Source organism: Zeugodacus cucurbitae, chromosome 5 (assembly GCF_028554725.1).
Source record: "Zeugodacus cucurbitae isolate PBARC_wt_2022May chromosome 5, idZeuCucr1.2, whole genome shotgun sequence".
Classification (NCBI taxonomy): Eukaryota; Metazoa; Arthropoda; class Insecta; order Diptera; family Tephritidae; genus Zeugodacus; species Zeugodacus cucurbitae.
In genome coordinates, this window is record NC_071670.1 from 5,793,692 (window position 1) to 5,819,623 (window position 25,932).

General features: G+C 35.4%; 1 protein-coding gene across 3 annotated transcripts in view; it reads right to left on the minus strand.

The window, feature by feature from the left end:
• Positions 1-25,932, minus strand: part of LOC105219591 (serine/threonine-protein kinase minibrain) — a 65,497-nt gene that overhangs the window by 29,666 nt on the left and 9,899 nt on the right. The window contains exons 2-3 of one of the 3 annotated variants that reach the window (XM_054230672.1): positions 13,190-13,950; positions 12,836-12,882 (exon numbers count right to left, since the gene is read on the minus strand). In XM_054230672.1, the coding sequence (XP_054086647.1) occupies positions 12,836-12,857 (22 nt within the window). In that variant the 5' untranslated portion in view covers positions 12,858-12,882; positions 13,190-13,950. Of the gene's footprint in view, positions 1-2,812; positions 3,528-12,835; positions 13,951-25,932 lie in introns of those variants that run through there. The other 2 variants (XM_054230671.1, XM_011195845.3) reach the window with 2 other exon arrangements.

Below are 25,932 nucleotides of genomic sequence, written 5' to 3' on the forward strand. Positions count from 1 at the left end.
TCGTTGAAATGGTGCACAGAAAAAATGAAAGGAAAGGAATAGGTTTAGATGTGAAAATAAATTTAAAGTGAAGCGAAGTGAAAAGTTGAAAGTAACAACAAAGAATTTAAGAAATACATTTTGTGAGGAGTCTTAAAGAAGTATAAAAAAAAATAAATTAAGAAAATTAATAAAAAAAATTAAAAAAAAAAAAATAAAAATGAAAAACAAAAACAATACAACAAAAATATCTAACAAAAAATATATAAAAATATCAAAGAACGAAAACAATACAATAAAAACAAAAAATGAAGTCCTAAAAATACAATAAAAATAAAAGAAAATAAAACCTTAAATTTGAAAAAAAAATTAAAAGTGAAATTAAAACAAAGAAAATAAAAAAAATTAGAAATTAATAAATAAAACCGTTTTTCGCGTTAAAAAAAAAGAATTATAAAATAAAAATTATTTAAAAACTAAAAAAAATGATATCATAAAACAAATTAACTAAAAAGTAATTAATTAATTTAAAAAAAAATTGCATACATTAAAAACTTGATAAATTAAAAAAATAGAAGTGAAATTAAAACAAACAAAAAAATTAAAAAAATAACTAAAAGTAATTCATTAAATTAAAAAAGAATATACATAAATTAATTATATTTAAAAAATTTATAAAAAGTAACATTAAAAAAATATAAAATTAAAAAAGTATAAAATTAAAATATAGATAAAATTAAAAAAATAAATAGAAAAAGTATTTAATAAAATTACAAAAATTCAATTTCCTAAAAATTAATTTAATTTCTAATTAAATAAAAATAAAAAAAAAATAAAAAATAAAATAAAATAAAAATAAAAAAATAAAAAATAAAATAAAATAAAAATAAAAAAATAAATAAAAAATAAAAAAATTAGAAAAAGTATTTAATAGATTTTAAAAATTTAATTTCTTAAAAATTTATGTAATTTCTAATTAAATAAAAATAAATTTAAAAATCTATTTAATTTCTAATTAAAAAAATTAATTAAATTTAAAAAGTACTTAAAAAACCGAATAAAAAAATTAATTTTAATAATTAAAATATTTTTTAACAAAAACTACAACAACCCAACAAAAATTAGATTTCAAAAATATAGCACACAAACAAAAAGTCTTGCAGGGCCGTCTATATGTAAAACAATATATACCGAGTATACTTAAAATCTTTAAAGACTACAAAACGTTGTGAAAGCCAAAGAATACATATAAGAAAAGAAAGCAATTGATAGAAGTAAAAACAATATTTGTCAATACATAAATCACAGCAAGTGCTAAATTTGCTACAAAGCAATGCTGAACGTGAGCATAAATTAAAGCGATCACTTGGTATCCCCTGACTATTTTTTCGAATACTTTCAAATGCTTTATTGCTGTTGTTGTTGTTGCTATTGTGCACAGCGCATGTGCACTGCGTGCGTTCGTTGTGTGTGACGATCGACAGCGACACGATGATTTGACGGTGAAATTGCAAGTGTATATTTTTAAAACAGCTAAAAAATATTTGGCGTCACAAATTTTTGTACTTTTTTAACTTTTTTCTATTTTTTTTTTTAATTTTTTAATTTTTTGTTTGTGTTTATTAGTGTTTTTGTAGTTGTTGATCTTTTGCATGGAATGTTTCGTTATTCATGGGAAATATTTTATACTTAATCGCCGCTTTCGAAGGAACTTTGACTGCGCTAGCGATTAAAATACATTTTTTTTTTTGTAGAATACGAGTTTTTTTAAGTTGCTATACTTTACTTTTGTATATATATAATATTTTTTTTGGTGTGGTTGTTAGGTGGTTTGTGATTTTAATATTCAATGCCACATGATTCATTAGAAATTATTCAAAGAAATACATTTGACATTTGCAAGAGATTAAGAATAAATCAAAACATTGCAATTAATAACACTGAGCTTAGAGTGGCAAATTTTTTCGTGAATATTAATAGCTGTTCAGAATGAGAATTAAATTTGAAATTGAATTGTGTGTGGCGACGGTAAATCTGTCAGATATTTTAATTTAATTTAGAGGGTGTCTCTATACCAAAAATAGTTAAAATCTGGTCAAATCTTCCCCCTAGATCCCATATACCTAATTATAGGTTTTTCAAAAATATGGGCTTAATACCGTATAAATCGGTTAATATGTAAAATGTCTTAGTCAAATTAAGTGAATATATAGTGCAGAATATGGTGTACCTTGGTGGTGACAATGAGTGAAATCGGTTCAGGAATTACCTCAGCCCTCATATACTATATATGACGATTTTTCTTATTCTAGTGGACTTTATGCCGAATATATGGATTAAATTGTGTACTATCTTAATAAAACTATACCAATGAATTGCGAGAGTACGGTTGCACTCGAACTTACTCTTTCCTTACTTGCTTGGTAAATATTTTTGAGGTTAGTTTTCAGTAATACTTCACTAAAATTCACATTCTATTGAATATCTTTATGAGAAACTAATTTCATAGCCATATTAAATTATTTCCAAAAAAAAATTAAATTCGAAGAATTTGAAAATTTTCAACTTTTCGAAAAAAATTAATAGAACTTTCACTTTTTAAGTGAAAATCCGTTTTTTTTCACCACTAACATCAATTCACCACCAAAATTAGCAACAACTTTCCTTACACAAAAAAAATTAAAATTACTACAATTCGAAATATTTACATTTTTTATGCGACACTTGGCCGCCTTTTATTAACACAAGTCCATTTAGTATTTTTCCAAAACATATAATAAATAAATAAATTACTTCAAAGAATAAAATAGAAAGAATTGGTTTTAATTTTTACGTCTGGGTGGAAAATTCGGCATCGGCAGAGCATGCGGTGGTACTGCCAAATAAGGGCGTACGTTATTTAACGGCTTTATTGGAGTGCGATCAAAGTTCGGCATTGGTAGCGCATCTGGTGGCACTGCTAAATATCTGCGATGTTCAACATCTGATGGAGTACTACTTGCAGCACGCGGCGGTATGCGCGCAATATTTCTAGGATTGGTCAAACGAAAAGCCGAATTGCGCAGCGTTAATGCATTTAGCTGCTGTGTAGCAGTATTTAACGCTGCATTCTCAACTTCCTCGGCAGCAGTTTCGGCGCTGCATGCCAAATATTCCCCGTTGGTCTCAACAACTTCGCTATTATCAATCTCTTCTGCTAGCGTTTGCTCCTCGCCATCATTGGCGGGTGTTGTTTCGGTTTCGTTGGCTGAGTCCAATGAAACAGCTGTTGTCACATCGCGCACACGCGTTTCACGCACAGACACTTTTGTTTTCTTCTCATTTTTGGCATTATTGCGTGCGTTGAAATATTCCGATTCATTCGGTGAGATTATAATCGAACCTCTATTAAAATAGGGATAACGAAATTGTAGTCGCGACATTTTCGGTAAAATGTGAGAATATTTAAAAGTACTTGTAACAAAAATAACAATAAATGCTAGTAATATAACAGTAAATGTTCCGCACACGCGTATGAATTGTAAACGACTGTGGAGAGGATGCCACTGCTGACACTTACTTATTTTATACACTGCAGGTCAACAACTTTTGCAACTGATCTGCATAGGATATTTCACGCAAATCTATCGCGTGTATACCTGTCATAGCGCGCACAGTTAGTTGCACCATGTAAATATGCTTGAACAAGCGTTGTTTGCGTACCGCGCGATCTTTTGTTTGCGCGGTTCTTGGGAACGGCTTTGTTTTCCTTTCACTTTCCTTTCTGACAAATACGTATCCTTTTATGCATAGAACGAAAGTGCGGATGGGGGTGTGGCTAGTGCATTTATTTATTACTATAATGTGACCTTCGAAAACTTTGCAATACGTTTGCAATTTGCGTTTGCGCGTTTTCCTTCTCGGAAGATAGATGGGATTATATGCTATTTGCAATTAGTGAAAAATAGGTGTGAAAGTGAGTGAGAATAGGGATCTCACAGAGCATATAATTCAATAAATAGGTAAATAGTAAGTATATAAGCTATATGCATAAAATAAAGTGTTTAAATAATTGTTGTTATTTCCTACAGAACAAAGTTTCGATAATCCGTCCCCTATTTCATATATACAACATAGTACATTTAAAAGAAAGAAAAAAAAGGAGTGTTTTCCTTTCAAGATATACGGTCAATATGTAAAATTTTTCTTTTGTTTTCTTTCACTATAGTAGACAATAGTAGAAAAGAAGACAAACCGTACTCTATTGATGAACATATGCTAACTATTTCAAAATATATTTTCACCGATTTCAAACGACAAATGGCGCTATAATATAAAAATTTCCAAAATCATACTAGCTATCCGATTTCTTCCACATTTAATATAAAAACTGAATATTGTATATCAGAGATTGCAAAGTTTTCACAATTTTTTACTCGAAAGATGGCGCTATCGTCAAATTTGTTATAGAAAAATCATCTTTCACTAAAGACAGATCATTCTATGCAATGAATTCACAAAAAAACTTGATAAAATGTTTGATGTCTTGTGATTTCAAATTAAATTATTTAGAAAATCATATTTTCGAAAATATCAGTTTCTAAAATGGAGAATATTGTATACAACATATAAAATACATTAATCTAAATAGATCTAAAAAAACAGGTTTAGAACACAAAAATATATTTAATTTTGATATTGAGTGTGCCAGAATCATCCGTTGAAAGATTTCTCAAACAAATTTGGTCTCAGTTCACACAGGTTTTTGGTTGTACCTCGAACAAAACCACGAAACCTCGAAAAAAAGACTTGGATCTTCCACAAAGCAACTATTTAGACGAACTTTATATAATGGGACGCTCACTAATCAATTTCGTATGATAACAAGAGTTGATCTTATTGAATATTTTCGCAACCAACTTCACACTTAACCGCTTTACCGTTGTATATTTAAACAGCTGATACTGTAAGGCATTTTTGTAAAATAAGTTGTAAATTTTTTTGAAATAGTTTTTTTTTAGTGCCCTCTCGAAGATGGAAGATCAAAAAGAGCATTTCCGGCATATTTTACTGTTTTGCTATCAAAATTATTATGTGATGTGTACGAAGAAAATAGGCTGCCTGAACGCCAATGCTAAATTTAGTTTGAAATATTTCGATCCGTCAATTTTCGATCTTGAGGAACCACCACGTCCTAGAAGTAATCTTGAAGACGAGGTGGATAAAATAAAGCCGTTAGTCGCTGGAAATTGTCGAATAACAACTCCAGAGTTAGCTAAATAATAAATTTGTCTAACGCGATCATTCACAAGCACATTAAACGTCTAGGATTAGTTTCGAAGCTTGACATATGGATTCCTCATGTTCTTACAGAACGAAATTTACTACGTCGTATTAACAACTGTGATTTGCTTATCAAACATCAAATAAGTGATCCATTCGCATTGTTACTGGCGACGAAAAGTGGGGTTCTTGTAAACAGAATGTTGACGCAAGAGATCATGGTCTGAAAAGTGTGAACCAGCTCAAACAGATAATCACCAACAAAATGTTATGTTGTCTGTTTTCAAAAGGAAAGAGGCCAGAATTGCTCAAAAGATATGGAGTAGCGTTCCACCAAGATAAAGCGAGATATTATATAAGTTTGATGAGATCTTATACAAGTGGGTTTTCAAAAGGAAAGAGGTCAGAATTGTTCAATAGATATGGAGTAGCGTTCCACCAGGATAAAACGAGATCTTATACAAGTTTCATGACTCGCCAAAAGCTTTTGCAGATTGCATAGGATGTGCTACCATACACACACACACCATATTCTCTAGGGTTGTCACCTTCGGTCTATTACTTGTTTCGGTTTCTGCAACATATCTTGGATGGGGGAACCTTAACCTCAAATCATGACGACAAACATTTTATGAACGTGGAATCAATTTCTTACCCGAAAGATGGCAAAGAGTATTAGATCAAAATGGAGAATATAAACAGTAGAACTTCCCTACATCGAATCACCATAATACACAAAATAACTTCGAGTTAGAGAGACTTGCGAATTACTGAAGGTAATTTGTATGGAATTTGACATCTATTGCCAATTCAGGAAGTTTTAATTGAACTGCTGTTCTGCGAAATGGTTTACAATCCTTCTTCGAGATATGCAGTTATTTACAAAGAGACATGCAGCAGAGATGAATCTATTCTGAAGGTTTTCGAATATAAGACGATCCTGGAAGTAAGGGTTAGCTCTTCACGTGACTTTCTTAAACTCTATCTTTTTCTAAACAGGGCGCCATATATTCATATACCAACCAAAAGAGAGTATATCGCTTTTTTCGCATAGAAACTGCATAGATGCAAAACGTCAAAGTTTAACTAACCATTCTATGAGTTATGCGCAGAATCTTCAAAGAAATCTAATAAAAAATCTAAAGCAATATATTAGCGATTTTTATAATTTAAAAATGCCATAGTGACATCAACTGACACAAAAAAAGGAAAAAAAAATAGAGCAAAATGCATAATTATGAGCGCATGCAATAAAATGCGAGAAAAAGACATCTCAAAAGACACACACTCGTACACGCTTTGCCTCCGCTGAGTTTAACGAGCGACATTCATTGAGAACGCATGTGCAAATCGTAAAAAAATGTGGCATAACAGCGACTTGGCAGCGGGGCGGCAATTTTTATTGACAATTTCGAAAGTGAAATAGTTGATGGGTGTAAATGCAACAAAAGCGGGGAGTCAAAGGAGGCGGCAGGAAATAATGCAATGTTTGGCAATGGAAATAGTGAAGCAAAGAAATTCTTTTTTCTAATAGAGAAAGGCTGCAGATCATAAATAACATAAATCAATAATGCATTTTGACTACATTTGCATGTATGTTTGTAAAAATGGTTGTAAACAAAAGAAATGCTGTAAAGGCATAAACAGAGCGAGACCAGGCACACCGGCATGTTGGACTGAGAGGCCGTTGGGAGTTTATAGATTGCTATGCAAAGGCAAATGCAAGCAATTATTTTTTTCTAATAACTCACAGCTAATTCTATGTGAAACGGTATTTTTTTTTTATAAAAAAATTACAAAAAATACAGAAAAATGACGAGTGAGTGGAATTGGTAGCATGAAATAAAAGCAAAATGTTGTTTAATTGCAGCTTAGCAACTTAATTAAATTTAATTATATGTTTAGCAACATAGTCGTACACGTTATTAACGAATTAGAGCGCAGTGGTGTGGCTTTTAAAAGCATGTTTAAAGTAAAAAGCGTAAAAATGTAGCATAGCCACAGGGGCTGCAGGCGGTGAAGTACATATATCTTTATTGAAGTTATATTGAGAATGCTGAGGTTTAAATTGTAGTTGAGGAAATAATTTAGGAATATATAAAAATAAATAAATATAAAAAATAAATATAAAAAAAAATAAATATAAAAAAAAATAAATATAAAAAAAATAAGAAAATTAAAAAAATTAAAATTAACAATAAAATAAGAAGGTTAAAAAATAAATATGAAAATAAAAAAATTAAATATAAAAATAAAAAATTTAATTTAAAAAAAATTTAAAATTTTTAATTACACTTTTTTATTTAAAGAATGGAAAGCAACATTAAGACCGCAGAATTTTAGCGAAAAATTAATTTAAAATTTTTTTTTATTATTATTATTTTAATTTCAAAAAAATATATATTTTAATTTTCCGTCACACCCTAATATTCATTGCTATCGCGCCACCATCTATCAATATAACTAAAAATACTACTTGCATGTGTAAAATATAGTAAGAACAGCGGGGGAAAACTTGAAACCAAAGACGTTTTCTAAGTATAGTGCAAAACTGTCAAAACGTCAAGTGTCAAGTGAATGTTTGGTGACAATATGGCGACGCGTTGCAATGCTGTGAATAAGAGCAAAATATATGTAGCTATACAATTCATTTATTTATTTTTCAACGTGAGAGGGGAGGGGAGCTACAGAACGGTGGAAGGTCGAATTTGAGACAATAGAAGAAAAGAAAGAAACATTATATTATAAGATTAGTATTGAAAAATCTAAAAAATCCAAAAAAAAAAAATATAAATTAAAAAAAAATAAAAAACTCTTAATTTATTTTTTAATTGAAGAAAAAATTTACCGTTATTTTAGATTTTTTTTTTGTGGAAAAATTTTATTTTATTATAGAATTTTTACTAGAAAAATTTTATTTTAATTTTTAAAAATCATAAAATTTTATGAAATAAAAAAATAAAGTATACCACAACATGCACACTAAGGAATCATAAAAATATCATGTAAAATAAAAATAAAAATATTTTAACAAGAAAAAATTCCACAAGTCCATTACTAAACAGATACTAAAAAAAATCCGTTGCTTTAATTAAAATTAGAAAGTCCGAAAATCATATAGCTTACGTCAAAAGCCATGTTTTTTACGCTTTTCGAAACAGACCAAATATATATTCCCACACTTCGGCAACACTTTCTATTTTCGGCCACATTTTATTATTTTTGCCCCTAATTTGAGGCTTTTAATTTTTTCCACTTGAGTTCAATAAACCGGCGAATGAATGAATGCGCACTTTTGCTTTACTTTTATTTTAATGTGTGCTTTTTTATTCTTTTTTATTGTTGCTATCTCTGCTTGCCTAATTTTAAACAGCTGTGGCGTGTATAAAGAGCGACAACGACATCCCACCAGCTAACCAACCAACCAACCAGCCAGGCAGTCAGCCGTTCCTTACGCACAGTCGAACCCTGCCTGCCTCCTACCTATAGCACAAGCGTACACTTTCCATTTTTTTGTTTTTGTTTTTCAAAAGCGATTCTTAATTTAAGTATTGGGGAGCGCGTGGCATGTTGTTGCACATTGAACCCTTCGTCGGTCGATCGCACGCTTTGCTGCTGGGAGGAGCTGACGTGCGTCGTACTTCCTGCCACCTCTGTGTTGAGTTTCTTCCTTACATGTTTCGTCGTTTATTTTAAAATGTTGCATTATCGTTTATTCAACCGTCGCTTTGACATGTTCTTCTTAATTCTTTTGTTTTTATTGCAGCTTCTACCAAAATAAACGCTTTCATATGACTCGTACCTATTTTTACTTAAAGCAAGACATTCCGTATGCTCGAACTGACTGTGACTTGTCTTGCTTAATTTGATACCGTTACTTGCTGCTTGTTGATTTTTCCAATTCTATTATTTTTATTGTTTTTTTTTCGACAGCGCTAAACTTAAAATGTTTGGTCATTCCCATCAACGCCACGGGACTTCTGTGTTTTTTTGGCTTTGTTTTCTCTCTTTATCCCCCCTCATTTAGCGCTGCATACGTGAGCGCATTTTTTGGCTAGCATACAGCTGAAAATAGACAAAAAGCTACCAAGCACTTAAGCTTTCGTTTGAATCTCTGACATGTTTTCCGTCTATTTTTACCCCGGTGTTTGACCATCTGTCCAATGAGATGAGGTGAGTGGCATTCTTTGCTGTTGTTGGCGTCGGGATGTCATCAGCATTGCATGTGTGTTTTGCTTGATTTTCGATATTAAAAATACAACCCTGATTCTTAAGCGCTTGTCAACGCTCTATCAACTCCAGCTAAGCTTAGTTAAACCAAAAGTAATGAGTTTTTGTTGTTTTTATGTCAATCTAAAGTATATACTCCCTCATGTATGCAGAAACACGAAGGTCATCAAATAGTTCTAAAGTCATTCGTTAGCGCTGCAAGTCCACAATAGACAATCCAACGTTTTTTGCATTGTCTTAAGTGAGTCAATTGTCAAATTTTTGCCCGGCTGTGGGCGTGAGTGCTTGTCTTGTTTACTATGTCTAATGAGCCACTTAATTGGCGTGTGATTTTTTTATATGAAAATTCTATATTTATAAAAAAAAACTCAGCAGCTGAGAACTAATGAGTCAACTTCGTCGACATAGATTTGACTTTATTTTTTAATGTGTATATGTATGACTCCCACACCTATTTTATAGGTTAACAACTAAGCCTTGACTCATGGTCAAACTAACGAAGAAATTTTGGAAAACCCGTAGTAATTATGCATCTAATACACTATAAATATGACTAAGGTTCATTCCGGTTAAATAGACCCGACGTTGATGAAACGGCAGTGAATCCGTATCCTAACCTTTGCTAAATCAGCTACAAATCTAGTGTGACAGATTCATAACGGTGCACTAAGGACACACAGTATCAGTTCTCTAGGGATCTGGTGAAAAAATTGATTTAAGAAAAAGTGAACTCGCAAGTAAGCTCTCGAGTATGAAATAGCAGAGTAAGCTCATTTAGCATATTTTCTCCTTGGGACGTTTTCGCTTCGAAATTCAAAACCGTACCTCCCGCTACCGCGAAATGACCCTAGCAACATTGACGTCGGAATGGGAGCAGGTTGGCAGGACATGGTTCACTTGCGCAAGAGCGCTGGACATAAAGACTTCGTTTGAGCTCGCCAAGCAATGGCCAACACCCAACACATGTGCAGTTGCGAAGTCCTTTGTTGGCCCGAGGAAGGTGAGGTGGAATCATCTAAGATGAAGTTGAAACACCTTGGAAGCTTACCTTTGGAGAACCTAGCGAATTGGCTAGAATTGACGTTAGCCGACTCAAGAAGATCGTAACAGATTCCAAGCATTTTGCTGAATCTTATGGGTTTTTGATCCATTAGGACAGCGCTCAAAACTGTCAAAAAAGAACGTGAGAACTTTCTGCATATGCAGAGATCTGCCTATTAACCTTACCTACCTCTTTCCTAAATCAGCAATAAAGATTCGACAGACACATAATCATGCGTAAAAATTTACAGCATCGGTTCTCTACCTTTCTAGTGCTCTCGCAAAGAAAGTGCAGTCCCAGAGAGCCCTTGTTTAACTTATATTTGCTCGGAGACTCTTTTTACTTCGAAATCTGACTCTAAGATAATGGTTCGACGGTAAGAGAAGACTTCGATTACAAACATTCATTACTAATGGCACCAAAAATAAAATGGACACCTGTGGATTTCCACGCAACAAATTCATGTCATTAATAGATAATTTGTTTGAAGGAAAAACCAATTAGATAGATACACATTATGAGTGGTCAGAGCACAATATATGTTTTTATTTACACATATGGAAGGACACACGCACACCCAACTAAAAATGTATTTATGAGAGAGCTAAGCTGGTGGGCGCTGCCATAACTGAAGCTTTATGAATCACCTCGAATAATAAAAATAAATAAAATTAGTCAAGGTTTTGCCAGATGCGAGATAATTAGCTGAGGTGAATGTATTTGGAAAAAGGTCAAAATGGCTTGTTGGGAAACATTGCAGTTGAGAAACGCAAAAACAGTAGTTAAAACTCGAGAGCAAAATAAAAACTTATTTAAAATGAAAAGAAAACTTTTGGTGTGTACTTTGGTGCGACGCAAAAACTGAGTTTTTAAAATTTTACAGGTAGGTAAACCAAATAACAATAACATGGCAGCATTGTCAGCTTGGGTACGGTGCCGTAGGTGGCCAGCAATAAGCAATAAAAGAAAACTGTATGCACAGCCTTGTTTTGTGAGTCAGAGTCGTAAAAAACGAGGCTGTGTGAGGGGAAACCCCACAAACGTGCGTCTATATTTGCAGGCTAAGTAAAGTTTTTGTTGGAAACAATAAAAAAGAGATACACATTGAACGGCTGATGACGAGTGAAGTAGAAAATTTGTTTCGCACGCTACGGCAGTAATATTACACATATAGATGTAGATACATATACTCGTATTATGTGAGAATAACGTGAGACCGAACAACTTCAGAGTTTTTAGATAGCTCTTTATGCATATATATGGAGCCAAAGTCACGACGTACACAAAATTCTAAGCTTTTATTTGTGGTAGAAGCACTAGAAGCCCTGGAGTATATGTTTCGCTGACAGTCTACTAGTTGAGGTCTCGAATTTCGAATATAAGAAACTATAAAATACTTAAAGTCAGCATTTAAAAACTTCGAATTGCCATGAAGCAGATTTTTAGCTTCGATTGGGAGACGATTTGAAACTCCAAGCAAACCACACAGAACATTAGAAGCTCAATCAAACTTCTTCACAAAGCCTTGAGAGGTACGACGAAGTATCTTAGGAACCTCGAGCTTTGCAGAAATAGAAAAGAAAAGTTGTTCGAAGACTGCAAAAGTTTTCAAAAGCTCCTGGATTAACTGAGAAGAAATTCTGAGGAACTCCGAGCTTTGCAGAAATGGAAAAGAAAAACAGATCGAAGACTATAAACGTTTTCAAAAGTTCTTGGAAAATGGAAGGAATTCAGACCTCTTTCACGGGCGCAAGTTTTTTGAAGAGCGATAAAAAGAGACTAACGTGCTAGTAATTAGTTTAAAATATAATTAAAAAGCTCTTGGATTATTCGGTTGAAATTAGCACGTCTAGTAAGGGAAAGGAAATTTACAGAGTGCCTCATATACTCAAAAATATCAAAACTGTTAGAAAATATGAAATTGTTGATATGACAAAACCAACCAAGAGTTAGCTAAATGTATATTTTCAAAATAACGAGTAACACAGAAGCTAAATAAATACAGTGTGACCCAAATGCATGAAGGTTAGGTTAGGTTAAGTGGCTGTCAAACGACGCACCTAGGCCTTTGGGAGGCCCATTGTGATACCACTGGGTAAATGCATGAAAGTGAGACTGGAATCTGGGAATTTACAATTAATGATAATTTCACTTGCCTTATTTATTTATAATTTTTTATACATATTTTAGGCAGTGTTGCCAGATTTTTAGAAAAATTAATAAAATATTTTATAAAGTATATTTATATTATAAATTATAACATAAACTTATATTAAATTTCTCATTTTAACTAAAATTATAAATATTAAAAATTTTACTCACATTTCTGCTTGGTTTTATCCATTGCGGCACCGCTGGTATCCTCTATTCTGTACATAGATGTAAATTTCTTTATAACAGCTGCTTAACGAAGAAATATTCTATAAATATGCACACGGACACACATATAACAATGCGTACGCAGGGAGTGATAGCAAGTTGAGAGTTGGAGATAGAGAGAAAGCAGGATATTTGGGGTTGTAATGAGTTTGACAACTACTACAAACAAATACTAAATGTTGACACACGTTATTGTAGAGCGTAGGAAAATTAAATATTTTTTTTGCTTTACACTTGTAACACGCTACAACGCACACTGTTGAACACTTTTTTACAAGCCAAACACCTTCTACCAACCTTTTGCGAAGATATTTTCTTACTTTAATTTATATAAATTTTACTTTGTATATAAATTCTTTTTAGTATCTGGCAACTTCACACTTCTTGGCTTGCACAGCGCTTGTAAACTTAGTTGAAATGAATTTTCACTGTTATTTAATTTTATATTATTTTGTTACTTTTAACTGGTGTGTACTCTGCACTGCGTTTGCCACTCGACATTTTTCGTTGTTTCACATGCACAGCACTGCACTGTGGTGCACAAACGCTGATTGCTTGCCTTGTCGCAAAGTACTTGATCGCTTCTTGACATTCAAAAATAACGGTGACATTTTCACACGTCGCTCTGTTGCTTTAGTAGTATTTTTTTATGTTTCCTGTGTACCTGGTTCTATTTTTTACAAATATTTTATTTTCGGTTTTAAGTGTTAACATTCAAACATTTGTGATTTTAGACTTATAATTTTACATTTATGTAGACACACTTTTTTTTATTTATTGTTGGCTTAACAAAACAGTTTTTCAAACACTTTCAAAAACACGCCTTTGAACACTTTAGTTTGCCTTACTTTTGTATTAACGGTATTTGTTGTAACTTTACTTAATTTAATGACTTCTATTTTAGTACTTTTTGTCAATTTTTTGTGTTAATATTTTCGAGATATTTATTTGACGTTGTAATTGCTTACAACTAGTAGAGATTTTGTAGAACACGTGACAACAACAATTCAGGAAATTTGGTTACTCAAGAACCGTGTGCCATTTGACCTTGAAACTGGCTGCAAAGAGAAGAATAAAAATTGAGAATTAGTAAAGGTATAAGATAGATAAGAAAAACTGAATAAATTATGAAAATATTATTAGAAATCAAAAAAATATTTCAAATTATGTCAAAACCCTCGAAAAACATTATAAATTCTCATAAATCTATAGATATAGTGCTTAGATCCTCATAAAAACCTTACTTATTCAATAACTTCCTGATTTCAATGCATATTATAGCATACTTACAGGCGAATAAACTTTTCATTTGATACTTAACACATTTTCCACTTCTCAAAAGCATTACGAAAACTTTAAAGTGAACAATTAATTAATAACTAGTCTTTCTTCCGTTCCAGGGTTCTCACTAACCAGAGCAAGCTTATATTTATAACCGGTCAAAGCCGCTCATTGTTACAAGAGCTATACTAGTTGGAGCGGATTTTATAGTAATCGGGTCAAGCTTTTGGAGCTAACTGGATTTATCGATCGAGATCTCGTTCTTGTTGTAACGGTTAGCCAAACCTACCTAAATTAATAGTCACCGAAGTCATCTAACGAGCTCTTTCGATAGGGTCGAATCAAAGAGAAAGGGGTATTAGATGAGAGGGGTTTGGGGGGCATGCAAAGAGATCGTTAGTGTCATGCGGGGTCACTTTGCATGCAGGACTTATGTTGAGTATGTTGGGGTCTAGTCTGGAGAAGTAGGAGTTTAAGCTGCTACAGTACCCAGAATGAGATTGAACGAGGGTCACTCTAGTTTCACGAGGTAACTCGAGCTTTGTATCTGCGATGGGTGGTGTTTTATCTCCAAGTACGCCATTCACGGAGACAAAGTCGATGAAGGTGTTAATGGCTCTTCTGTGAATGACATTGAGTGCTTGTCGAAAATTTGTCGCATCCGTAGTCTTGTCGGAATAGTTCATTTCGACGAAAGCATCACTACAGAAACTGTCTGTAGAGCATTTCGTTTTGCTCCTTTACAGATAGCATACGGGCCTCATTGTGTAGGTGCTGAACCGGAGCTATGGCTGTCCGGAGAGCGGTGTTCTAACAAGTCTGAAGCTTCACCAGCTTCGTCCTACTGCAGCGAGGCGACCATATAGGTGCTAAGTAGTTTATCTGGATCTCGTATAAACACAGAACATAACCTACTCGAAATTAAACCGGGAATAAATATATACGGAATAGCCTCTTTCTTTGGCCAAAATAAGTTAAGTTGTGTAAGACTACATTCTAGTCAGGATGATAGCCATCTCAAACCAAATTCAACGAATCAAGCTGAGTCCACTTTGAGACTCTACTAGTAATAATTGCTTTTATCGTTTTTTCTAACGGTTGTATTTTCACTTCGTGAAGTCTACACCTTCCCCAACTTAAGCTGTATAACACTTTAAAGGCTGTCGTCTTCAGTTCCGCGTTCTTAGAATACTCATTAAACCAGCTGCGCAAACATTTATACAGCAGCAAGCAAGCTTCAAAGTAGATTTCCGGTTGATATCAGGCAAACTAATGGTTGTACAAAAAGCAAGCCGTGACGTTATTTGCTTACAAAATTGTTGCCACACAGATTTATTGCACGTAACATAGAAACAAATGCATGTAATTTAGAAACCAGACTGCACCGCAAAAAAGATTGTGGTCTAAGCAAAAGGAGAGCATGAGATACTGAAACTGATAGATGAAAAAAATAGTGGAGATGCGATAAGAAAACAAATAGGAGAAAGTTATAAGAGAAGTGTGCACGAAGCAATCGAAGAAGAACACCTACAAGCATGTAGTCAGCCGCAACACCATAAAATTGTTGGCAGTTGTTTCGCAAGCAGTACGAGAAGTTTATAGCCTGCTTTATCTCATGTAAGCCCCCACACACAAATGTAAGTATGAGATGCGCGCTGATGCCAGACGGCAGCTAAAATACATAAATCAAATCAAATTATGGTTAGCGTGTAAGCAAAGCGAACAGCTGCAACGCGCACGCGCGACAATCAACTTACCACCAACGAACGAACGAATGAACGAATGAATATGGTGGGGCTATAAAAATAAAACATATATGTATGTAGTTGTTTGGCGTATGATCCTCACTTGCCGGCCTACGCCAGCGCGCACACGCGCATCCAACCATCCATCGCCAACAAAACAAAAAATGTATAATGCCTCTACAAATAAGAACAAATGCGTACGTGAGTCAAACGCCTAATGTTTTCAACGCAACACGCGCGATGCAACAACAACAGCAGTAGCAACAGCAAATCTTACGCTTATGATGTGTCTCCACCACTTTCGTTATTATTATTATTGTTATGACAAGTTTCTTTTTTTATTATTATTGTTGTTGCTGTTGTTGTTGCTTTTAATAAACTGTTTGCACAATCAGAGAGTTAAAAGATATATTCAGTTGTTTGCTGAAAATGCGCGATTTGTTTAGTTTATATTATGGATATGCCGCAAGAGCGGGCGCGTTAAGGGAGCCGCGTTGTTCTCTTATTTTTTCTTCATTTCTTAGCCATATTATTGCTGGTAGTGTTATGCTAAAGCAACAGGAAAGAGGTTAATGATCGCTGAAGACGATCATCGTCAAGTTCGTTTTATGAGAAGCAAATGCGCGAGTTGTCAGCACAGCAGTAGTTTTAAATGCGAATATGGAAATGAAAACAGAAACAAGAGTCATGAGAAGAAGCGTCACAAAAGTAGCGAGAAGGCTTTAAAAAAATACAGTTGCGTTCATAAAAATGATCGGAATTATATACCCAGGAACGATTCTTCTCCACATGTTCAAGCAGCCAAGACTTCCGGTTTTAGACCAAGTGTAGCCAACAAACAGCCGTTTGGAGGCGAACCAAAGTGAGAAAGCGATTCACACCCTCTCCCCTCCTAATTGTACGGTTTGGTCCACATAAAAAAAATCCCCCAAGGAAAGATGGAATAAAGCTTGGATGAGAAGTTTAAAGAAATATGATTTGAGTGTGTGAACCTGAAATGTCCGGTCCCTTACTTGAGAAGGTGCCACTGCACAGAAAGTTGATGTCCTCATACGATTAAAAGCTGGCATCAACGCCATACAAGAAGTGCGACGGACTGCGCAAGGACTGAAGAAAGTGGGTCCTTGTGAAATCTACTACAGCGGCCATATAAAGGCGCGCATAATTTGGTGTAGGATTTGTGGTGGGAGAGAGACTTTCTGCAAAGGAGTTGGTCGGACGAAAGCATGCCCGATGATTCGGATCTCAGTGTTCTCCAATTACCGTGGAATAAGCCTCCTCAATATCGCATACAAGATATTCACCATGGGCCAAATCTTGGAGAAGGCCCGTGAAATGAGGATCGAGTATTCAATATGTCGAATTTTAGTCTGGTTAAGTAGGAGTTTAACCTGCTACGGTATCCAGAACGAAAATAAGCGAGGGTCACTCTGAACTCGCGAGGCAACTCGAGCTCGTCGTTAACAGTAGGTAGTGATTTGTCTCCAAGCATGCCATTAACTGGACGGAAGTCAAGAAAAGTGTTAATAGCTTCGATGTAAATGACGATTCCCACAACAGCCATTACCATAACCAACGAAATAGACCCCGATTTCAATCGGACAAGGTCTGTTTTTCCGACATTCAATTATTATTATTGTTTTGAATGCAGAAACCTCCGAGTGCTATCCTAACTATTCTTCATCGAATTCATTTCGGTTGTACAGCAGTTTACTCAAAAAACGAGGTTCTTTCTCGATTGAAAGTGACTGCTAGCAACCAGTTCGTAAAAATATACAAGAAACACAAACATCAAAGATTAGATGGCATTTAGCTTATCATATTCTGGTTTATCTTATGATTTTACACTGTCAGTGCAAACGTACTTGTGGCGCTTAACCCATTCCACTTTTGGTTTCCTTTCCGGCTAATACTTCTGATGTTTCTGTCTTTCCACAAGAACTTTTTTGGTTCTTTTAATTTTTCCCATGAGCTCTACACTTGAAAAATATATTTAAAACACATTCAAAAATCAAATTCAGCTATTTTTATTTAATTTCTCAAGCATTATGTGTCCGACCACTGCTTTGCCGCGCTACTCAACGAGCTACTCGGTCCATATCTTGACTGTTTCGCACCGTTCGTTGCAGTTCGTGCGGTTCATTCATCTTCGCCAGATATACTTTTTCTTTGCTTCGCGTGCTTTTTACGCCATGCTGTGTTGCGTGCTGTCGTCGTTTACTTTACTTTTTCCATTGGCTTTAGTTTCACAATACGACCTGTTCTTTTCGGTTCGGTTCTAATGCCGTTTCGTGGAATAATTCCCTACTTGCCATTTTTATTGTTATTGCTTGTTTTATTTTTAGATGTTTTTCTTTATTGTTGCCGCATAGAATTTTTTTATATTTTTTATCTTGCTTTTTGGGCGTTTAATTTTTAGAATTTGCTATAAAAGGCTATATAATGTTTTGGGTGACGTAAAGTTTTGAGGATTTCGACACTAACAAAAATTCAAACTACCACATAACATATTCTTCAGTTTCTCAACCGAATATGTGCAACATATACTGTTCTAACGAACAGTGTTGCTAAGCCACAATGCCGTTTGTGACTCGAGATTTTAGTCGTTAATCAGTTAGGGATTCGAGCTAATGTTGAAGCCTACAATTAGTAAGAATCTCATCATGTGTTTCCTAAAATATAGTGCCGACACGTGTAGGTTGACCACATCCGTTGATATCGCTACATATTTGTATAACATAGAAACGTTCGGTGCTCTGAAGTACCCTCCACTTTAGTGGCTAAAGCCATGTTCGAAGCGATATAAGTACCACCGAGTAGAATAAGGTCCACGATATCTGGATTTCCAGCAAAATTTTATTATTTAAGCTTGTGAAGGATCCCATCTTGGATCATTGCAATTAAGTAACTAGAGATTGTTATCATGAAAGGACAGAACCTCTACCTATATTAACAAAGGTTGTACAGAGTAGAGCCGTACATCATGGAACTGAAGCTGAAAGCAGTGGACTCGGTTGTCCGAGCTCTATCTTCATAGCTAGTCGATTTAACCAGGAGAAGCCCCTAAGGCTAAATCCTAACAGAAGGAGCGATATATAAGCCTGTGTCTACAAAAGTAAACACGATCTAGGGTAAGAACCTGACTTCTTACATCGCCAAATACTACCTAGAACAGTAAAATTCAACAAAAACGGATATTAATTATAGGGAAGTTGCAAACAACATGCAGGAAACGCGATATAAGTACCACCGAGTAGAATAAGGTCCACGATATCTGGATTTCCAGCAAAATTTTATTATTTAAGCTTGTGAAGGATCCCATCTTGGATCATTGCAATTAAGTAACTAGAGATTGTTATCATGAAAGGACAGAACCTCTACCTATATTAACAAAGGTTGTACAGAGTAGAGCCGTACATCATGGAACTGAAGCTGAAAGCAGTGGACTCGGTTGTCCGAGCTCTATCTTCATAGCTAGTCGATTTAACCAGGAGAAGCCCCTAAGGCTAAATCCTAACAGAAGGAGTGATATATAAGCCTGTGTCTACAAAAGTAAAAACGATCTAGGGTAAGAACCTGACTTCTTACATCGCCAAATACTACCTAGAACAGTAAAATTCAACAAAAGCGGATATTAATTATAGGGAAGTTGCAAACAACATGCAGGAAACGTGTTATAACACCGCTGACTAACAACTGTGGCACAACAACGCGAACAAGAGTACTGAAGACGCGAAGCAATAAGTTTAATGTAATAACAACGCAGAAAGGAAAAGGCCAAAACAAAACAGACTACATACATACATACAACTATACAAGCCGGCAATCGACAATATGGCGGTACAAACAACCACAGAAATCGTAGCTGGTAGGCGCAAATGCGTATAAACCAGTTTTTCGGCGGGCTGGCTGCTTGGGTTTCTGACAAACAACAGCCGACGAACTGGTTGCTGCCCGGCTGGCTGGCTGGATTAAGCGCCTGTAAAGCGTTAGCTGCAACACAATAATAACAACAAATACCAACAACAACAGCGTTATCGGTTGATTTTGTGGCAACGTGTAGCGTGTTATGGTGTGCCAAGATACGCTATGCCCTCATATAATCGTTCGATACCATACACAATGGCAACAGCACCATTTCCTACCTCATTTATTTGTTTGTCCGGCATTGCCACTTCATTATCGGTTTGGCCAATGCACACATACATTTGTTTGCACTGTTTTTCAGTATTTACCGCAAGGCGGTATACCGCGTTGCCGGGGCGTCCGGTATATGCGCAAATGAATTGTCTGCTGTTGCTTTCTTTTTGTGTTTTGGTGCATATTATTGCTTGCTGGAAACTCCGACTGGTGTCGACACTACCACTGAATGAAGTTGAGCCTTACGCCGTCGGTTTTGGCAAGTTATTTCGTTTTGCTCGCTTTGGGCACTTTTTTCGGCTGTTGCTTTGATGACAAGGTGTTCTCCAAGAACCGCATAACAAAGCTATATAGATTTCAACATGCAGCTGTTTCTTAGCCTCAAACACAACGAATGTGGCGATGATTTTCAATTAATTTATTTTTATTTCATTGCTCTTTTCATTTCCAACACATTCCTACTCATACCGCGCTGTACCCCGAGTATTTGATCCACTTTTTTCGCTTAATCATCCGCACTGCCGGCATGGCAATTGAAATAAGCAATAAACTTGCAGCTGCAGTTGGTTGTCGGCGCTGAGTGTAAGCTTACAGAAACTTGACTTTGAGCGCAACCAAATCAACTCTGACTTTGCGTGTACGCTTGCGAGTTGTTTGTTGTTATTTGTCGTTGTACCATTTGTCTGGTTGTTGACTTCCTTCGTCGTCTCGTCTCGTCACGCTTTGTTTTTGTTGATCGATCTCCCCTCATTACATTTGCCTCCATTTTATTACGACTGTCTCCCTCTGTGTAAATTGCAGCCGGTGTTGCGCCTGCGTTCATGTCTGCGGTTTCTTTGCCTCATCCTGGCTATGACAGTTTAATTTGAAGACGCCGCGACTGTGCAACTGCAGACATACGTACATACATACATATTTACCTACAGTAATAGTTGTTAAAGCAATAGTCTGTTGACTTTGTTGCTCAGGTGCATTTGAAGAAGCAGGAGAACATATACCGCTGCTTCTGGCTATTTTTAGAATATTTTTGTATGCTGTTTATGTACATCTTCAATTGCTTGCCAGTCTGCATACAGAGTATATATCTGCTGTTGCTGTCTTCAGCGCGTACAGTTGCACATTTCCACCATTTGTGTGTTTGCAGTTGGTAGTGGAACGCTTGCGCAGCGCATCGTGTGGCGCTGGCAGACGATCAGTATGTAGTAAGCGCTGCGTTTCGAGGGTGACAGCACCGCATATGAACTCAGCATCTGCACTTCATTATTAAAAGGCTATAAATCAATGTGTGCCGTGAAACAACTGCAGCCGGCTGTTAAATCAATAACATCAAAGAGAGAAGAGTTCAATGCACTTTTCTAGTTTTCCTTAAACGTAAATAGTGTATTTTAATTGAAAGAAGAAACGAGGTCTGAAGTTTGCAAGCCTGAGTTTCGGATGGTGGGCCGAAATTGGTAAACGGTTATTAATCTTGAAGTTCTCTCATGAAAATTCCTTCTCAAGAAACTCATCTCAAGGAATTCCGATGGTATTATTAGTAGCATTTTTGATGCCAGGATCTCCCCCTAGATTAGCAATTGCAGAGATTTTTCACTTCTATATTCGCTATTTCGCAAGTTTGTTCGAAAAAGTAAGATACGCGAAATATTTTTCTTTATCTCGCAAAGGGTGGACATTCCAGAAGAAACTGATGAAATGTTTCGACCTCGTCCTCCTTCATGCAGCTTCTACAGCTAGCATACGGTAAGATTTTTAACTTACACCGTGGATCCCGAATGTACAATGGGCAGTAAGACCTCCTGCGTCTAAAGAGAGGTAAACTTTGCTGAGGGCGAGAAAAACGGTATACCTTCTGCAATATATTTTCCGCTGCCTTACTTTCACTTTAGCTTGAAAAACGCTGAAACGATAGGGAAGCCTGAAACTATGGTAGATGTGGAGTTCCCGAAAGCCTCCCAAAATGCCTCTCTTCCAACGACTCCTTTCCACTAAACGTCCCCGAAGCCCTTCGTTGAACACTTACTAGCTTTTAAACTAGTGAGGCCTTTTCCAGCGGCCGCCATCACACGAGTATCCCATAGAACATTATAGTTTCATATAACTAGTGAACCACATTTGGTGCGAGGCCTCATCTTTTTCCAAAGACTCAGCTACAGCAATAAAAGGCAACTGAGGTTAGCTCTCTTCTCAATTTTGGATTTACATTAGATCTTTTTGTCCAGGGTGGGCCCTAGTTACTTAACTCTATCCACTGGATGGAGACAAGTTCCGCCCATCGAAGGCAATGAGGCTTCCGGTATATTGTACCTTCTAGTGAAAAGAAACAGTTCAGTTTTGTTGGAATTTATGCTACAGCCCATAGTATTCGTGACTCGTTGGATATAAATACGAATAGTTACGGTTAACTTGAGAACTCAAGCGAGTTGAAACATTCCCACGACAGTCGGCTCTACGTAAACGGAACGGACCCGGATTCTTATCCGACCAAAGACTGTCGACTCGGCAGCATTTCTAAAAAATAATTAGGGAAACTTTTCGGTCGCTGCTACAACAACAAACCAAGTGAGGAAAAAACTAAAATATCTACATTACTTAGGTGAAAACTTGAGCTTGAGAGCAAAGAGTTCAACAAAGTGTAATTACAGCGTCGAGTTAAGGTCGGCTAAACATGTTGTCATAAACGTAACGTTATGAAAATAAGTACTTAAATAAGTGTATAAAAAATTATTGCGCATAAAAATGTGATAAACACAAAAATGCTTTTTACTTTTTAATATGTAACTATTAAATGAAGAAATTTTTTGGCAGACGGAACATAATATGAGCAGACTCGCTTACTTGCCGGCCAACACTACTATTTGCAAGTGTGCCACTACCTGCGTTACATTGAACAAATCTATTTAGGTAAATTTGTATGTATGAGCCAAACACCGCCACCGAGCACGAACCATATGCCACCGCCAGCTCCACCACCTACAATTATGCATACAAACAAACAAAAACAAGAACTTGACGTAAGAGTTTCTGGCGCACAGCAACAGCGTTCAAACGCTTTTATAAAACTATGCAGCAACAGTGCTGCATGTCGAAGACACATAGACAATACGTCGGTTGGTTGGCTGATTGAGCTAACATACAGACAGATAGATCGACACATAAGCGGACACACCAACAAACAGTTAGTCAGACGGAAAGTTGGCGTGACGAACGCATTGGCGTCTAGCACTGCTGTGTGCTGTGTGCGGTGTACGGTCAAACGACTGGAAGCGGCAAACGAACATTCTCTATAGCGTGTGAGTCGGATGTACGGTGTGCTGTGCTTGCCGACAGTATACAATGTATATAGTCAGTCGGTCGGCCCCGGCCTCTCGTTCGTCATAATAGCGCAGTTGCTTGCTGGCTTGCCAGCCGTCGTCGACGTCGTCATGTGTGACCTAAATTTTATTAAATTTGCTGCTCTTGCCACCGCCGCCGCCAACAGTCACTACCTACACACATACTCGTACAAATCCATATTGCTATTCTGTGGACTTTTTCTTTTCATTTCAATTATTCCTTGTCGCTATTTGTATTTGTTACTTTTTTCTCGCTTCTACTTACTTACATTTGCCTGAATTCTTGTGTTTTTATTTCTTTTTTTTTTGTGTGTGTTTTGGTGTTGATTTAGTTTAATTTTATTTTCTTGATTATATTATCGCGTCGTTAGTGAAATGAAAATGAATTATGTAGCGCATATGCGCCGACTTATTAGACGAAATTTGTTAAATGGGATATCTTAGCAAATACCGAAATGTTTGTGAGAGCAGAGAACTTGTAGAAATGTTTACGCAAGAGCTTTATGCTGCAAAGCCCACGACATCTTAATGCCTAACGGTATATTCTAAAAAATAAACGCATGAATCAAAGCTCACTCACTGCTTATTTGGTTAGCGTTTCGTGAGTGGGTACAAAGTCGAAATATTGCATAATTTATGCGTTATTCGAAAGACTGCAATTTAATCTAATTGTATTTTGCCATTTAGACTGTTATGCTGCTAATTATCGATAACATGTGTCGCTGCGAAATTTAGAATGTTTGTTATCTATGAATATTTCGCTTGAAAATGCATGAAATAATTTAAGTATAATTGCAATAAGTTCAAAAAAATTAGCATAGAAATTAAATTATGTCACACAAGACTTGCGGATAGTTTTCTTAATTCAAAATTCAGAAACTCATAGAAACTTTAAGAGAAATCTCTGGTAATTCACCTTTTATTTAACAGATTACTGACTTGCGGTGAGTTAGCAGAAACTTTAACATTTTTAATTGTTTACTAGCATTCTCGCATTCTCTGTCACCATTTTTTCTTTTTAATTCTTCTATTTTAAAACTCCAATAAGCTGGATCTAGACTAAGTTACATACTTGTTCACACGCTGCAGATTTTATTTAATTTTCTTTTTTCCCTTTTACTATTTTTTTCCTTCCAAATTGTTGTAACGTTCTGAAGTAGTTAACGCTTATCAATAACGTTGGTGTTATGACGTCAGACAACGTCGCATTTCAAATATGCTTATCTTTATTGCGCGCTTTTTTGCCGATTTTTTACGTTTGCGAATTTAACAGATAGGAATTTTTATAGATGTTTGTACTGTTAGTATTTGACAAGTGACCTTTTCACCTTGACGCGACTTGTGCAAACAACTAATAAACTTAGTGAAATGAAACTTAGTGAAATGAAATGAGTGTTCGCCTATATTTTTGTTGATCTTTGACGACCTCCCTCACCTCACTCATGAGACTGTTTTCTTGTTTCAGTGACATCCTAGGTACCGTAATAAAATTCTTAAAAGGGTTTTCAACAATATATCGTCTTATAGCTCGATTAAGCGGTTAAGCTTCTCTTTAAATCTATTTCATGGTGTCCAACAATGTATTGATATGAAAAATCGACTAAAAATTTCTCTCCCAAATAATAAATAATTTTCTATTTTCAAGAAATTTCTGTTTTGTTTGTTTTAAAAACAACTTGCATAATATTGTCTTTATCTCTGCATAGCTACTGTAATTAACGACTGAAGTGCGCGCAAGTGCATGGCGCCAGCTGTCATAAAGTTGAATTTCAACGTAAATAATAGAGAACATGATTATGATTGCACCTGTCAGGGACAATGTTGCAATAAGCACATGCATTGTGAAGTGATATTTCTTATCACAATGACGGAAAGGCATTCAATAAAAATTTAAAGTCGTAAATGACTATAGGCCAATTGTTTACCACATTGATAATAATTGCAGTTAAATAAATTAAAAAAAAAAAGCAACAAATGGTTTAAAACACTCATTAACGCTTCGTGTGCGAACGTATCAAGTAGAATGATATAGAATGAGTTACTAAAAAATTAGAAACAATTAAAAATTCCAGAATGACTTGACAAAAAACAAAACGCATATATGCAGGCATTAAATAAAACAACAAAAATAATTGAAAACAAAAAATAATTGAAATAAAAAAAGAGTGAATAGACGCTAACGCTTGGTTATTCAACCTTGATGGCGCAGTTCGTTAGCCATCAAGGCCACACAGTGACCGCACCATACTCGTATATATGACTTTACAGCTAACTGCAAATGGAGCAGAATGTCTACGCAGTCGCGTCTGGGCTTTGATTAATTTAAGGCCTCAAGTCTTAAATACCAATACATACATAAAATGTACTCAAGTCTCAAAACCATAGATAAAATCAAAAACAAAACAAGTGGCCGTATTGCAATATATAGCAAATACAAAATACGACGTTGTAAACAACCACAAAACTAATAACAGTAACCAAAACAATAACAAAACCCGCAAAAACAAGAGAGAACGCATTGAAGAAGCGTCGTCGTTACTCA